This window comes from Argiope bruennichi, chromosome 5, assembly GCF_947563725.1.
Source record: "Argiope bruennichi chromosome 5, qqArgBrue1.1, whole genome shotgun sequence".
Taxonomy (NCBI): Eukaryota; Metazoa; Arthropoda; class Arachnida; order Araneae; family Araneidae; genus Argiope; species Argiope bruennichi.
Genome location: NC_079155.1, coordinates 68,274,200 through 68,291,869, shown reverse-complemented (window position 1 = coordinate 68,291,869; position 17,670 = coordinate 68,274,200). Strand labels below are relative to the sequence as shown.

General features: G+C 30.9%; 1 protein-coding gene across 1 annotated transcript in view; it reads left to right on the top strand.

Moving 5' to 3' along the window:
* LOC129968684 (amyloid-beta-like protein) overlaps positions 1-17,670 on the top strand; it is a 145,739-nt gene that overhangs the window by 41,256 nt on the left and 86,813 nt on the right. Inside the window, exon 2 of the mRNA XM_056082827.1 lies at positions 4,791-4,973. Coding sequence (XP_055938802.1) covers positions 4,791-4,973 — 183 coding nt within the window. The remainder of the gene's footprint in view (positions 1-4,790; positions 4,974-17,670) is intronic.

The following is a 17,670-nucleotide window of genomic DNA, read 5'->3' as shown; positions in this document are numbered from 1 at the left end:
TCCTTTGAAAAGTTTTTGAAGTACGGTTAGATATTCTATAGTGATATAGCAGGTAAATACGTTCAGTTAATGGCATTTTCTACATTTGCTTTCACCCCTAACACGTTATGCCTTGTAATTTTAAAACGATGGGAACCTTAGTGCTTATCCCTATTGTAGTCTTCAATAACAGTGATAGCTTAGTTTTCATCACCTTGCGTATAATGAATTTTAATGAAAGTTTATATCAGTAGATTGCCTAATTGTGTTATTTGAAGCTGTTTCATTATAATCGATTTCGAAATTATTTTGCCGCCCTTTTCAAAATAAGCCTACTTTCGCAGCTACAATATGAATGGCTCATTACATGTACTCATTCTTTAAATACCGTTTTCTACATGTAGAGACCCATTTCTAGAAACAACAAAGATGTCACTTCTTCCATAATCGAGATTAAATGCTACTCTAAAGCTATCGTCTGTCGATAAATGCATACGCACGTTTGAAATTATCAGTTTTAATAGTACACATTTTGTCGCTTTCTGTGCAGCCGCAAATTATTTTTAAAATTCAAGCTACCACTTGGTTAAATTTTTTCTAATGAAATAATTTTAAACTGAATGTAAAGTGATAGTTACAGTTACACTATTGTTTTCTTGCGGTCATAAAATGTTAGAGTAAGACCAAGTAGACCTAAGCTTTTTGTACTTGTAAAAAGATTAAATTGTAGCTTGGTCGAATAACAATAGTAGACGTCTATAGAAAGAACAACATAGATGTAATTTTGAATGAATGGGTTTAGACATAATTCTTCAAAATATATGGCGGTTGTAAGGCTGGAAGTGTCTGTTATTATTTTTATAATAATGATAATTATTATTATTAGGATTAGTGAGCATTATCCCTAATACCAAATTACCTTCTCAATTTTTAGACACTCATGAAATTTCTTCCAAACAATTGAACGATTCATTTTATTATAAATAAGCCCTTATTTTATTGAGTTTGCTATCAATTATTGCTATATGTCTCATTCGTAGTTCAAAGTTTTAACATAATTTGTGTATTTTATAAAATTATTTTCATTGAATCATCCAGGAAGAAAATTTAAAATAATTATAATATTTTGAAAAGATTTTAAAATCTCTTCACACGACTTTAGCTCATTTCTATTTATTTATCTCCTGGATTATAGAAACATTTAAAAAAAAACTGATTTAAAAATAATAATAATAAAAATTCGGTTAGAAAAATTTTTAAAAGTTGTTTCAACTTTTTGACACGAGTTTAATAGAAAAGTCTTTAAAGGTAATTTATAGAGTGTTTGAAGGAAAGATTGGGTCTTCTATGTGATTAATAGTGAAATTTTCCTAAAGACCATCGTTCATTGTTTTTCCTTTCTATTTTTATGAGGGAAATAATGAACGATGAAACTCTTTTATGCTTAATCATGTTTGTCATCAGGCGGAAGCCATTAATCAGTTTGCCTTATTCCATTTTGGTTCCTATTTTTCCATTGTACGGATGAAAGCTCTTTCATTTTCCCTAAACCCCAGCTTTTGTGTTGGAAATCCCTTAGTAGTCTCTCCCCTTAAAGCTTTGTGAGCAGCCTTCTCCCCCCTCCTTAAATGATGTCATTGCATTTGATGTGAATTGGAAAAGAGGAGTCTTCAGCATGGGTGCCTACTTGCTGTCTATCAATTCAAATATATTTTTGAACTTTCTAGACTGGAAAACATGGGATTAAAAACTTCATAAAGATAGTTTTGATTAGTTAGTCTGCTGATCAATTTATCTGATCTAACTATTAAAAGTTAAAACCTAGGAGGTTAATTGGAGCTTTGTGCGACATCTTCATTTGTTCAAATATTCATAATTTCTTTACTCTAAATCTTTTAAATTGCTGTATTTCGGCTCTTAAGTGTGCAAGTATCGCTGTTATGTTGTCTTTGTATTGTTTCAAGATTCAATTTTGTCTGCACTTGTAATATGAAATTTGAACCAATTTTATTTTCTGTTTAATTTTTCTTTTCTTAATTTCATAGAAACATGTTTTAGGTTTTTCTCGCAGAATTGTTAGTTCGTTCATTCAAATTATTAGTATTGGATCTATTAGTTTTGATTTTTAATAATACTTTTAATAAACGAGAATTAATGCATATTTACAAATTTTGTGTGTTATGTGTTACCATTATCGTAATATCAAAGTTATAGCTAAAAATTCATTTTACAAAAGATTTTAAAGACCAATCGCATATGTCGCCGTCCGTAATTAGTCATCTCTTGTGCTTTCATAAATTATCATCTGCACTACTGTGAGCGTATTTTTGTAACTTTTTCCGCTACTGCATATAGTTTACAGTTCATGCACTATTTTAAAGAAATTATTTATTATTAAATGAAACACCTATTGAAATTGTGAAAATATTAATTTGAAGTAAATTTGGTATTCATTGTAGGAATTATTTTGCTTGAAAGATTATTTGTTCTTCCAAAAATAAATCCACTTTTATATTATTACTTATTGTTTTTTTTTTTTTTTCTGATGCACAAAATTAGCATGCAATAATATCGAATTGCAGCTTGTACTTGTTCTCAACTGTAAAAGCCAGCGCAAATAATGACGCAGTTTCTTTAGATTAAAATAATTTTATATAATCGGTTGCAGTAACCGCAAAAGAGCATTTACTGTAACTTTATAATTGCAGATATCGCAGAGCTCAAAAGATCCACGAAATTGATATTTAACTTTGTATCAATTGCCCGCTTCTTATAATCTGGTGAAGTGAGAGATTGAGTTTCTGGAAATCTTTACTTTTCAAGTACCATGCTTCACTTAGTCTGGATACCTCGCAAATCCTAAACAAAAAAATATCGCTGAGTCAAAATCATGACAATAATAATCGTGTTATCTTTTCCCGGAATAATGATTGTAACTTACATTTTAATTATTTAGCAAGAGAGAACTTTAATGATTAAGTGATAACATTTTTAATTATATTAATTTTGTATTGCAGGAGATCATTTATAGTACTTTTTTCCCAATTATAATTTTTGGGCTTAAAATTTATATAAGTATTCTGAAAAATCTTGATAATGTTTATTTGAGAAGGGAATATAAAATCGCTCATGTATATTTGGATATGATTTTTAGTTCCATATATTTTTTAATGTACATGACACTATGATGTATCAACCGTTCCATTACATATCAATGCATCTTTTTCATGTGTTGGCACTTTCCTGTATATTACTTCCATTTTTTCGAAAATTTCCAAATGGATTCCTATCTTCACAAGTGAATAAAATTGCATCACTTTTGAAAGAACGGAGCTTTACAAATATTTGGCAGTGCAGCTTTTACTGAAAGCTCTTTGGGGGTAAAAAAAACTCTATTTTTGTCATCTCTTCGATGATCCAGAAAGATGAACTCCTGAATCGATTTTTTACTCCTTGGGGCGTGGTCTTCCTAATAATAAGAGGAATAGAAGAGAAAAAAAAAAGATGAGAAGACAAGTTGAAGTCCATTGTTATCATGACATGGAGTGAAAGGGGTACATTTTGTATTATGGCTCTTTATTTTCTTATCAAAAGTCTAAAAATAGGTTGAGCGGGATTAAAGAGCACTGGTTACCACCCTTAAACAAGACTTTTTTTCGAGAGAAGAGAGCACTTCGACCTTTTAACTGAAAAAAATTTAGTCTTTTTTGTTTTTAATATTTTGATTCTGACTTTTATCTTTAGAAATCATTTAACCTGCCTGATAGGGGAATTTTTTTAATGTTTGGTATCCCCTCTTCCTTCTTTTTGTAAATCCACATAGAAGGTGGATAGTATAGAATTAGTTACATTATTAATGTTTCAAAAGTTATATGGTTAATGTATCTTAGAAAACAATTTTCTACATACCTTTGAATCTAATTGGCTTTGAAGAGTATTGTATTAATGCTATAATTTTAAATTTCCAACATTACATTAGAAAAGTTGCTATTTTTTTATTTTTAAAATTTAGCCGTTGGTAATTATAATTGTATTTATACATGCGTTATGTTTAATAATTTTATCTATATTACAAAATAGTCAATCGTTATTTTTTTTATTATTGTTTACGTCTTGAACTGATTATGTTATTAATATACTTTTCATAGTAATATTACTTAGTACATTTTTTGATATACCAGTTTTATAAGAAATTTTTTTTTAAAATTTAATATGTTTAATAAGTGATGTCAGTTGAAATTTCTTTCTGCCCGTCTACTCGATCATCGAAGACATAGATATAATATTTTATTAATGCTAATTTTATAGTACTCACTTAATAATGTCTTAATGTTAAGCAGAAATGCACATTTCTGCTTAACATTAAGACATTTCAAACGCTTGTTAATTCTTCGATTACTATAATTAGTGCCGAATTTTTAAATGGAATTACAAATGATTAATGTTGTAGAATCCTTTGTTTTAGAAATTAATATAAAACATTGCCATAGAAAAATATTTATAGTACTAATTCGATTTTATAACCAGTTGGTCGATTAAGCATTTCTGGTAGTAAGCTATGCTACAGTATCCATGCACAACATTGTGATGAAAGATTAATCCTGTCACCGATGTTTTAATTGTGGGAGAAGGAAAATCAGTACAATAAATTGATTCTTGGACAAATATTTTTTGCGAAAAGATTATATTCTCCCTAAAATGAGATGCTGTGGAACATCACATTATTTTGTTAGTTAAAATAAATTCTGCGAACTCATTTTTACCATTCTATTATTGCACTTTTCTTATATATTTCTCTATTTCGTTTTTAGGAAGATACTAGCGACAACTTGGATTCGGGACCAAACCACTTCCAACCGATGGTTGCAGTATTATGTGGTCATGGGAAGCTGCTCAACAAGTATCTGGACGAGAACCGACGATGGGTCACTGACAATGACCCAAAAGCCATCTGCACGAAGGATAAACTCGAAATACTTGAGTACTGCAGAAAGGTACTTTTCGTTTTATTCTGTGAATCATAACTTGAGGTTTTTAATTCTATCCCGAAGTCTTAGATTAACATAGATTTTCCTCTAGCAAGAAGTTAAGTGTTCGATACATTTCAACATAAATTTAGATTTTAATTATTAATTTCAATTATTATTTTTAATATATTAAAGGATAAGTTTAAAAAGAGAGATAATTATAAAATGCTTCAATGAGTGGAAGAGAAAGTAGGTTGAACTAGATAAATAAAATAAAGCTATCTCAGCTGTTTTTACCTATTTTCATGTTCTGTTCTGTTAGGGCAAAAATAAAAGCAGTAAATGCATAAAAAGTTGCATCAACTAAACAGCATAACGGTATTAGATGGGAAAATATTTAAATTTTACTTTGAAAAAGAGAACTTTACACAAATAAAAACCTATAGAATATTAAAAAAAAACATTTTTTTTAATTAAATATATAAAATTAAAAAAAAATGTAATTGCAATAAAATAACTGGTGGTGCTATCTAAAGAAATTGAATGAATAAAATTTTAAAATGAGACATCGTATGTTTTCATATAAATTTAATTTTTCATCTGTCATCATTTTTTGCATTATTTTTTTTAATTTAATGCTGATTTCTCTAATATTCAATTTTCATGTTAGAAAAACATTATTTTAAATACGATCACCTGATATTTTGCTATAATAATATCGTGCCAAAATACTAGGAAATTTACTTTATCAGTATAAATAATAATAAAATATTTTTATAAGTCTTCAGTCTGTTTTAGATTGAAGACCTCTAAAAGCTGTTTAGACCTAGGTTGAATGAAAAGCTTTCTTATGAAGTTTAACACACATCCTTTTTCTTTCACCTTCAAGTCTTTTTTAATAAATTTTTTTGTCGCTCTGTCTTATGTCCAGTGATAAAATAGAAATGCCTTCTCTTCGAATCTTAACATTTTTGTCCACTTTTTTTCCTTTCCTGAACCATTGAGTAGAGGCTTTAAAAATCCTAACACGTTTTTCTTTCCAATTCTTCGATTTCCAAATAGAAGTTCTTCGGTAGAGATATTTATGGGAGAAAAATCCAGCAGTATCGGTAGAACCGACAATTTGTACAGTAAACAAGTAACGAACTTTCTAGGCCACGAAAGATACTTTGTCACTGGGAAGCTTGAAGATAGCATTTTTTCTCCTCTTCTTTTTACTTTTTTTTATCGGCATTCATTGTTATATTCTTATTCTTTTTACTTCGCAGTTGCAAAGAAGACCAAGTTCTACTGCGAGGCATGTAGATTTAGAATGGGAAACATAGTCTGTTATGTTGGTGCTTCCGTGGAAAGAGATTCGCTAGTGTTTGTTCCCTGCAAAGGCGATCGACGGTCATTTATCGATTTTGCAGTTTCGTTTTATTGCGGGATCGGAATGTTGCATTCGCGACGTTTTTCGTTATTGGTTCAGATCATTTGGCTTTTGAAGAGGATGCAGCTGAGAATCTAATCAGATTCTTTCATTTTCTTTTGTCCGAAATGCAGAAAGAAGTATAAACTGGACCCTTCTTGGTTCATCCACTAGTTAAACAGGCTACACTTTCTGCAATGATATTCTCTTGAACAGTTTTTAATGTCTGTAGGATTCACATTTCTTAAACTTTTTAAATGTGTGTGTGTGTGTGTGTGTGTGTGTGTGTGTGTGTGTGTGTGTGTGTGTGTGTGTGTGTGTGTGTGTGTGTGTGTGTGTGTGTGTGTGTGTGTGTGTGTGTGTGTGTGTGTGTGTGTGTGTGTGTGTGTGTGTGTGTGTGTGTGTGTGTGTGTGTGTGTGTGTGTGTGTGTGTGTGTGTGTGTGTGTGTGTGTGTGTGTGTGTGTGTGTGTGTGTGTGTGTGTGTGTGTGTGTGTGTGTGTGTGTGTGTGTGTTTAACTGCCTAGTTAAATATCTTCTATCTATGTCGTTTTAAATAAACAAATATTGGTCTTCCACTGTCGTCCATCTAGGACTCCGAACCTTTCTACTGACCTTCTTTGGACTCCTACTTCAATTATCCTATAAAAACAACTTGGAAAAAATTGGGGTTTTGAATATTCATTCTTCCATTCCATTCCATGTCAATCCTGACATTTTTTTCATAGACGATCGATTTTGGAGTGTCACCATTTCTTTAAGGTTAAACGAAACGTCCGGCTTAAAATATATCTTATGAAATATTTATAATGACCTATAAAAATTTGATGTATATGTAAGGCAGTTAAGTCGCTGATATAAGAAATAAAGCGTTTTCTACAAAATTTGAAATGGAGTTTTTCTTAATTTAGTCATGTGGAAATGTTTGAGTAACGTTATCTATTCTTGATAGTTAGTAATGTGATCTGGAAATTTATTTTCATGTTCCCATCCTTTTCCTTCTAACTTTTAATTTTCAGATATATGCATCAGTAATAGTAATAATAATAAAACTGAATTCTAAACGATTTATTAAATATTAATTCTATAACTTCAGCTGCTTCTATAATTTTAAGCTCACATGTTTAAATGTAGGATTCTTTGTCCCTTTATATCAAAATAAAAAAAAGAAAACCACGGCAGATGTCTGAAATTCTCTTATAAATTTGTAATTATGAGCTATAATTTTGTCTACCGGAACGAAGAATAAATGACATTTATTCTAATTAAAAATTTGTCTTCATATATTACTAAATTTTATTTGGAGATGTTTTTATTCTTCTATAAATATTTACTTTGTTGAATCGATTAGTGATAAGATTAATTATTAATTCATATTCAATTAACCGATAAACCAATTTTGATTCCCCCTCCCTTTTATTTCATTTTACTAATACACTGTGTAAAAAAAGTATGGCACTGGATTTTAAAATAATAATAAGGATTGTTTAAAATTTTACTGCAATTATTTTTATAAGAATTATTTAGATCATTCACCTAAAAAATATTATCATTACCATGATATTCGAAAATAAAGTATAAATGACAAAAAAAAAAAAAAAAGTTATTTCATGTAAAACCGTGTAAAAAAAAAGTACGACAGCTATAAAAAGAACAAAATATAAGCGGTTTTAGTAAGGAATACTCTTTCCATTAGCTTTTATGAATTCGAATATTATGTTTATACGATTCAGATTGCTTCCCACCAGCGTATATTCGACAAACAAGCATTGCCCAGATATTTTCTACTATATTTAGATCAGAACTTTCGGCTGGCAGTGGTAAAACCTGCACATGATTTGCCTCGAACGGATTTGTAACTCTATTGGCGGTGTGGATTGATGCTCCATCTTATTGAAAAATCCATTGTTATCCTCCTAATTTGGAGCCATAAGGAAGGAGCTCAGAATTCAGAACATTAATATAATCTGTATGCTTCTACCTACCATTGAGAAAGACCAAACTTGTTCTTCCTCCGTAACCAATTGCTAACCAGACCATCAAACTTCCTCCTCCATTTGTCTAGTTGAATAATATTGTTCTGCATTCTTCAGATAATGACAGTAGTATTGATAACCGTCTGGCCCACCTAAGTGAAACTTTTTTCATTTGAAAATGTCACAGAAGTTTATTCTATGGTCCATGATATATGTTCCTTAGCCCAAGACAAACGGTTATAAATACATATTTGTTACCACTTTAAATGATACCTCCGTTTTTTGAAAAGAAATCTTTTGGATGTAGTTGTATACTGTTTTCTTGGACACATGAATGTCCTGTTTGATTTCGAGCTTTTGCAACACTTCCGCTACTCTTTTTAAGCTTATGAGCAAGTTTATTTTCATCACGAGGCGTTAACTTTTTAGACCTACCAGTTTTCTTCCTTATTCCGTTTCTGTTTGGATTTTTAATAAAGTTAGAAACTGCATTGGGGATGGCGCGCAGTATGCGAGCGATCTCTCAAATACCTTTCCCTTCATTTTTATATGCAACAGTATGACCCTTTTGAAAATCATTTAAGAGTATACCTCTAGGCAATCTGAAATTAAAGCATCAGTGAAATTTTCAACCAAATACTTTTTCCTGAAGTATATACTTATTATTCTACTCGTACACATTCCACCAAATAAAAAAAAATGCAGTAAGTGTCGTACTTTTTTTACATTCTGTAAATCAGATATACTCGCCTTTCTAATTACAAATAGTGGTAGCTATTTCATTTTTACGTGAAAATAAAGAAAACTTTTGTTAAATAAAACCTACATAAGAATATTAGCCAGGATAAAAATATAACTGGATAAAATATACAGACAATGACTGTTAATCTACTTTTTTTACGCAGTGTAAACTACTAACTGGTTTCTTTTGCTGCAAGAAATATAAACATGCATTTTATATTTTAAAATCTTCTTTACTTTGAAGCGAAACAGATGGAAGTTGATAAAACCCGTTTAGATTTTTTATTTTTTATGTGTGTGTGTGCATGTTTAGATAGAATTTTACGCTTTCTGAAGTTGTCCATATATTGCGTTTATTTTTTTTCAACAAAGCAAATAAAAGATGTCGAAGAAATTCATATGAAATGTCACATTTTACGAATGTGCTCCGGCGATGCGAAAACATCACGAACTGGTGAGCATTCGAAGGAAAATTTCATAAATTTCAAGGTGCATTTCCTACCGTAATAACGCGATTTTCTGTCGGAAAAGAAATCCCTATCAAAACACTCAATCGCGGCACATCAACACGGGGGGCTCAAGATCTTCCTTTTTGGGCTTTACTGCCTGCCCATGTAGCTGTGGCAACCTGCTGGAGGAGTGAGTGGGGTGAGGGATTGGATTCGAAAGGCACCCATGGGAGGATGAAAGCGAAAGATTCTTCTCTTGGTGGGGTGAGCAATAAAATCCTCCGCTTCGATTGGGTGGACTTTTCCTAGTCGTGATGGAACTCTCCCCCCATCTTCCTGGAAAGGGTGGATTAGATTCAGGGCATGCATTCGAACTAATCGTGTGTGCCACCCCCGTTTCCACAGAGATAGAGAAAATATCCTTTTCGCGAAGAAAGGTTCCTAATGGGGAACGAAGTAAAGAACTTGATAACGAGCTTCGTGCTGTTAGCCTTCTTCCCATGAATATCCTGCCCCCCCCCCTTCCGTCTGCAGCCTGCGGTAATAAAATACTCTGCATTGCCTCGTCAATCAGTGAATGGCATAATTCTGTAATTGAAAGATCTCCCGCGGATTTTATCAGGGCTTGGTAATTTTTGGTGGTAGAGATGTTGGCTGGTATTTGGCTGTTCTGACCGAGAATGATACTCTATTGGATCCATAGTGCTTTTGATAGACTTACTATTAAATATAATCTTTATTGCACACAAATTAATTGATTGTGCTCTTAGACAAATTCCTTCATAGGCTTTTTTATGGTTATTTAATTTATAATCATTTGAAGTTCTGTTATAAGCGGATCTTTATATGAAATTTTATTCATTTCCGACGAGCTACATTTAATTCTGAAGCCTTATTTCTTATTTATTTTTCATTACTGCTTTCTAAAACTCAGAAATGTAATCATCAGTTCAGTGTTATTGTTAATTTTATTTTATTGATGTGTAATGCTATGATTGGCTAGAGTTTGACTACATACTTTTGGAATTTACTTGGAGTTTACAAATGCATACTAAACAAGCAGTACATTATCTCATACACTTTCTTTTTCTCTTCCAAAACATCTCATTAATTTTGAAGTAATGATTATCATAATTATTCAATTAAATTTTCAATTTCTAATCCGAGTAGAAAGGTATTTTCATTCATCGAAACACACTATTAAACCTCAAGAAACGTTTTTTATATGTTATCCATCATCTTCATTGAATTGAATGAATCGGTTTCCTTTCTTGGGAAATGGCACAAAAAAAAATCTGAGCATCTTAAGGTTGTTTTTTTTTTTTTTTTTTCCAAGATACTTGATATTTTCCAATTCGTTGAATGAAATGCTCTTTTTTTTTTCACGTTTTGTAACGTCGTTTTTGTAATTTCGAAACCTCTTAGAAACAGTATTCAGCAAACTTTTCACATTTTTCTTTTCTTCCTTTTTTTTTTATTGGTATTTTCATTTGCACCCAGTTTTATCTGCCTGGCATCGTATAACTCAATATATCATTTTTCTGAATTGTTGTGACTTCTGTTTCTAGTTAAGTATTACGATAATGTAGCATTCGATCTTTTTCATAAGATATTTTCTCCCTCACTAATATACTTCCCTTGGTCTTTTTTACTACTTCAGTTCTGGTAGAAATTGCTTTTCACAATTCATATTTTTCAACTTTTTCCTTTGATCCTTGTCTTAGTTGGCTTCGAAAGCTTAAAATTGCACAAATACAGGAGCTATTCTTTGCCTAAAATTTGAATTTTATTGTCGTCGAATATGAATAATTACTAAATTTTCATCATAATTGCTATTTCTTCCCATCGAATGTTTATTTCGTTGTTGAAAACTCGACTGCAGGACAAATATTCTAGGTTCGAAACCCCTTCCCTCAAAAAACCACCATGTAAAGCCGGACCAATAAGGCCACTTCTAGAATCACTTTGCCAGTGGAGTGGCGATACTTCCAAAATTGATTGTCGATGCGAAAAACCGGTTAAAATTGGCATGGCATGGAGTAGAAGTTTACCGCTTGGAATGGGCTCTCATTGAATGGAAAAAAAGGGTAATTTGAGGCGAAAATTTGGAAAGGGGTGCCGACTCAGATGTCTTTTATTCTTCAAAATCTCGAGGTCTATCCTTAAATGGTCCTCTTATTGCTTTAAATTGCAACAGAAATATGAGTAAATAAAACCTCTGTATTGAAGTAATCTATGATGTTTTCTCGCTTTTGTGCCTTTTGTGCTATGTTAAATATATGTTCTGGAAATACAGTTTATTTATCTTAATCAACCAGGTTGTAATACATGGTAAAATTATGCTGTTGCAATTAGTAATTATGAAAAAAAAATTTGGATTAGATGCAGGTTTATGACTTGAATTCTTCAGATTGTATTCATTTACTAAGGTTTAATTATGTCTCATGTTTTGAAACTTTTGAACATTTTCTTAAAGTAACGTGTTTCGAAAATATTTTTGTTGCTAATATAAATTCTTCCAGCTATAAGTGAGAAAAATTAAATTTTTCTGCCGTCAAATAAACCGCAAAATAACTTGAGAAATTAATAGTTGTTGGCCAGGCGTCAAATATTATTCCATATCTTTTTAAGTTCGAAAATATTCAAAGATGAATTTTTGTTTTATTATCTCCCGCCTTTCTTTGCCAAAATTTCATGCCCCGCCCCCTTTTTTTTTTTTAAATTTAAAGTGTTTCTAGGAAACAAAAATATTATTTGCTATTTTTATGAAATTCTTTTTATAAATTTTTAAATTATGCTTTAATTTTACATTATTATATATATCTCGAAATCTCATTCTGCATCTCAATTTGTTAGTAATATTAAATTAGTAATACAGCTATCATATATATATATATATTTGTACTTTTGTACAAATAGTATATATTGATTGTACAAAGATTTTGCTGTTATGAAGTGGTTTTAGTCAATTTCTGTTACTTTTATTCATTTGTCTTCTCTCCGTTTATAAGCCTTATGCAAAATTTAATACTAAGCTAAATAAATTCTGCACTAAGTGTGCATATTCATTTTCTTTCATTAGTAAAGGTTTTTCCTTCCCTTCATTATCCATGTTTAGTTTTCTGAATATTTTCATTATTTTGCAAGAAGTCACTTAATCGCCATTATTTCGGAAGTCACTTCTTGCTTTTTAAAAATTTTTTTATTAGTTTCATTTATTTAAAAAGAAGGGGGAGGAGGAATGCATATATATCAAAATCTAAAAGTTGGATGTAGATTATCTTACTTTTTTTTTATAAATAATATTTTTATTTTCACTATTTGAATTTTCTTCCCAAAATCTAAAATTAAAAACTTGAGCTATTAATAAATTCGTTAATTATTCAAAGAAGACGTTCCATTTCTGACTTTGGCAAAAGTTCCAAAGTTCTAGATTATTCTTCAATAATCCAATAATGAATTATACTTATTGTAAAAGACATTAAATCGATTCTTGAAAAAAGTATTCCAAACTTGTGTAAAAAATCGATTTTAATTTCTAAATATTTTTTTTCCTCGCAACTTCATTGCTGGTGTTATTTCCGAAACTAACTCAAAACTTTAAAACTAGCTTCCCTTCTTTATTTTAGATCATTAAGTTGAAAATAAAAATGGAAAAGGCGCACATTTCTTGGGCGTACAGTCTGAAAAACTAACTCAAATAACTTTCTATATATAAGCTGCTTTCGGTTAATTGCATTGCCGTGTACTCTGATACTTCATAAAAGGGTACTTTTCACTTTATAAATCCTTTAGGATTTATAAAGATATATTTTTCACATGTGCAAATGTAACTAATATCGGCACTTAACACCATATACAGTATTTTCCTCGAGTTGGTTAAAGCCGCTTAAATATATCATACATTGTTTTTTAATATTTTTCCTGTTGATTCTATTGTAAATGATGTTGGAAAATATTTCAAAGGTTGAAATTTTCACATTTCACAAGATAAAACAAACACTAACACAAAAATGCACGACACTCGCTTAAAATACAATCTAATAATGTTCTCCAAGAAGGATCATGGGAAATATTCCTTGATATTAATAAGGTAACGCCATCTGTTGTTGTATCAAAAGAGAAGTTAATAGTTATATAACCACTGCAAATTTAAATATTGCGCATATTGTTTGAAAAACATTACAAAGGGAACATTTTAAATAAACCTGAAAGTTAGCTTGGCTTAGAAGATTTCAAATAATTGGATCTTAACAGTCAGTAGATATTTTAGAAGAGGATTCCGATTTCTAAATTGAATGCAAATATGAAACTATTGTATGAAAAATTGCTCTAATTAAAACTCGGGTTTAGTTTTAAATATTATGAATGATTAATCATAAGTTTTTTTTTTCTTCTTAACTTTCCGAACTTTGAATTCTGCTTTTGCACAGTTTAGTATAATTTATTTAATGCCAAACCTTTTTGGTTATAGGTATCCAGCTAATAGTTTAATCTGAGAGAATTCCACAAAATTAGCTATAAAGATGTTGACAATAGATTGCTCCAAAATTCCTTTCGATAGTTGCATTGTGTACTTTATTGCTTATCATGCATTTATCACTTAGCGACATATGGAATCTGGCTTTTCATATCTCCGAACTAAACTTTTTCTTGAAAAGTCATTAAAATAATTATATTCGAGCAAAAAATTACCTTATTTGAATTAATGCCTTGTAAGTTTGTAGCAGTTGACTTTATTAATACTTACCGAAACTTGAGAATTAGTCTCAAATACAGCTGTACATAATTAAGCAAATGTATGGATTTTTTAAATTAAGATTATTACTTTTGTATAACTTTATTCCAATCACTCTATGTGATTCAAAGAGTTATTGGGTGCATGAGCAATATTTTCCTGAACCATGTATGATTTTAGGTTCCTTGAAAAACCTGGCCATTTAACTACAACAGAAAAGAAACAATCGACCGCCATTTTAAAAATCTCCCTTCCCACCATCTATTTCCCCTTCATCCATTTTCCCTGCATTTTAATTTAAGCAGGGGAGCGTGAAGTTTATTGAAATCGCGCTGCCAAACGATTCTAATTAAGAACACCCTCTGAAATCCCAATGATGGATGGCATCACCTCTTTCCCCCCTGCTGGGGTTTGGGGGAGGGTATTACTTTTCTTTTAGGGTCGGATTTTGACAGCAGTTTTGTCTCGGGAACAATTGCATTTACATTGCTGGAGAAGGGGAATCCATAGGAACTTGGTTAATGCTTTCACATTGTGGCGAATGAATAAGAAGAGTTGATACGATTTACAACCGGAAGCCACTTCCTGAATTTTCCTTTAACATTTTATTTATTTAATTGCCGGAAAAGATATATTTCCTTACTTTAGGGAAGGAATTGCGATATATTTTAAATAGTATCCGGAATTTATTTCGCTTTTTGGTGGAGATTTACAATTATTTTTGAAATGTAACTTTTTAGATGCCTGTGGTAAATGTTACTTCCTTATTAAAAACCTATACTCTGAGACCCTAAATTCTTGTTTCTTGTGATCCAAGACTTAAAAATAGATGCAAGTTATATTTCAGTTTAATTACCTATTTAATGATTAAGGAATAAATTACTGAAAATGAATGAATTATTCAATGAAGTTACACTGAAAAAAACTTGCTAAAGAAATGAATTGCCTGCATCCTGAGCTCCTCATTGGACAAGTGAATGCTACCGGTTTTGCCATTACAGAAAGCGTTTTCGTGCACTTCTCAGAGTTTGTATCACCTGTAAATTGATTTTAAATGTTAGTTCTAAAATATATAAAGTGTACATAGCAATGTCATCATTTTTACTTTCTAATATGCGAAGTATAGAGAAAATATTGCAATCCTCAAAAATTAGATTTTTTAGCATTATGTCTGTCTGAGAACACGATAACTCGGAATATATATATATATATATATATATATATATATATATATATATATATATATATATATATATATATATATAATATAATCTGTACATAATTTTAGCATGTAAGATAAAAATAATGAACTTTGAACTAAATTCGTCGAACGGTTGACGGTCTGTCAATCTGTGTATTTATTCATTTTCATGCGTGTGAAAGTAATTACTAAAATTAACAAATTTCGATATGTTATCTTGCAATTATAAATTATAACTATAGTTTTGTGTCAGATTGTAGAGTCAGTTTGGTGGCAAAAAGGCGTCAATAATACATATTCTTGTGGATATATATCTAGATTTGAAGCAAAAGATACAATATCCTTCTAAAAGCTTTTATGAGAACTATAAAAAGCTGAAAGTATTCAAGTCGAGAAGCGTAAATTGTTGAATGTTGATTTCCAGCGAGTTCCCTCTGACGCTTTGAATATGGCAGTTGTTTAATAGCGATTTGCTGCTTGTGTGCTGCTGTTTACTGCAAGTATAATTAATGTGTACACTTTGGTTTTTGTTGTATTTCTGTGCAATATTGTTTTCTTGTCACCGCATACCCATTGAACAATGATAATAACAATATTCTGTCTAAAATTATTTCGGATTAGCCATTAATGCACTTGAATTCAATCTGTTAATTAGGACAAACTCATTCAGTAAAAATCAACAAGCAGGAATTGAAATATAAAAAATTGTATTTTTGTCGAACAAAATTATGGGTTGTAGCATCATTAAACTTAAAACAGACAGGAGTGTTCTCTATTTGATGTTCTCATAGTCTTAGTTCCGTTCTCTCGTGAAAAGAATTAGATATGCTTATTGAATGTTTACTCATTGATTGACTGCAATCTGAAATCGGATATTTTTGGTCTTCGACGTTGATTTTAAAACTAGATACCGAAGTTACTTTAACTCATTCATTTTTGAGCTTTCGTGCTCACATGCTTGTGGACTGACAATCCATTGCTTAATCATCCGTCGCATGGAAGCATGATGCCTCAAATAAATCTGATTCCAATAAACGAGTTTCATCCATAATTTGAGAGCGTCAGTACTAGTTGGGGGGGGGGCAATTCGTCTTTATCCACAATCATATCTTTGAAATCTTTTTCACGTCCTCTTAAATCATAATTGGCTGTCTTCTTACGAAGTACGACTTCAGTCTAGGCAAAAGCCATAAAAGGTCTTTTACCATGGGAACAAAATGCATTCGATTGGTTGCCATCGCGCTTGTCGCGCCCGCCACTGCCAAGACAAAAATTGATCGATAATGGAGTTTATGTATCGATTGAAAATTGGTATTAATATTTTTCGGCCTCTTCTTTCATTCTCGGGAATATTTTGCTGCGAAAAGTTATGACCGCTTGATGCAAAACTTGGAAACAACAAGAAAAAAATCTATGCTGCATATCATCTTAATATCAAGTGGGAGACATCCGTCTAAAGTTAAGAATATCGTATTTTTTTCGGCACGAAAAAAAATAAACAAAAAGTGGCATATCTTATCTATAAAAGATGAACTTGCCTTTCGTGGGTTGGAGTTTTTGAAGCTAGTCTTCTATCTTTAATTTTGTTGGAAGTTGTGGATACTTGTATCTTGTAACAGATGTCGATTGAAGCGTTTCTTTACTGAATTTGAAATGGATGCAACATGCGTAACTTATAATTCAGCATTCATACGATTATTTTCCTTATATTCTTCGAGTATTTTTAAATAAGAAATTATACTTCCAGCGCATATGTAATTATTATATTAATTAATTGTAACATTTATAATCCATTGTTTTTATTATTTTACAATATTCTGATAAATATGCATGTTTAATGATTTTTTAATTAATCTTTAACTATATTTAAATGCGATTTAAGAAATTGTTGAATGTGAGTGAAAGCTTCTATTAAGTAACTTTATCAAACTACTTGAGATATGCTAAAAATTTCTAGGAATTTAAAAGATTTGTAGAATTTTTTTTGGTAGTCCATATTATAGTTTAAAAAATTTCAAATATATTGCCGATCAATTGTCGAGTACTCTCTAATAAATGAACTTACGTCTTATTACCCAAATTCTATTGGCGAACAATAATTACGAAAGACTCTTTTAGAGAGCGATCTTTGGCGGTTAATCTCCGAGAAGCAGTTATTGTACATATATCAGAAAATCGAATGCATATTTTTGGCGCCTTTTTCCGACCGA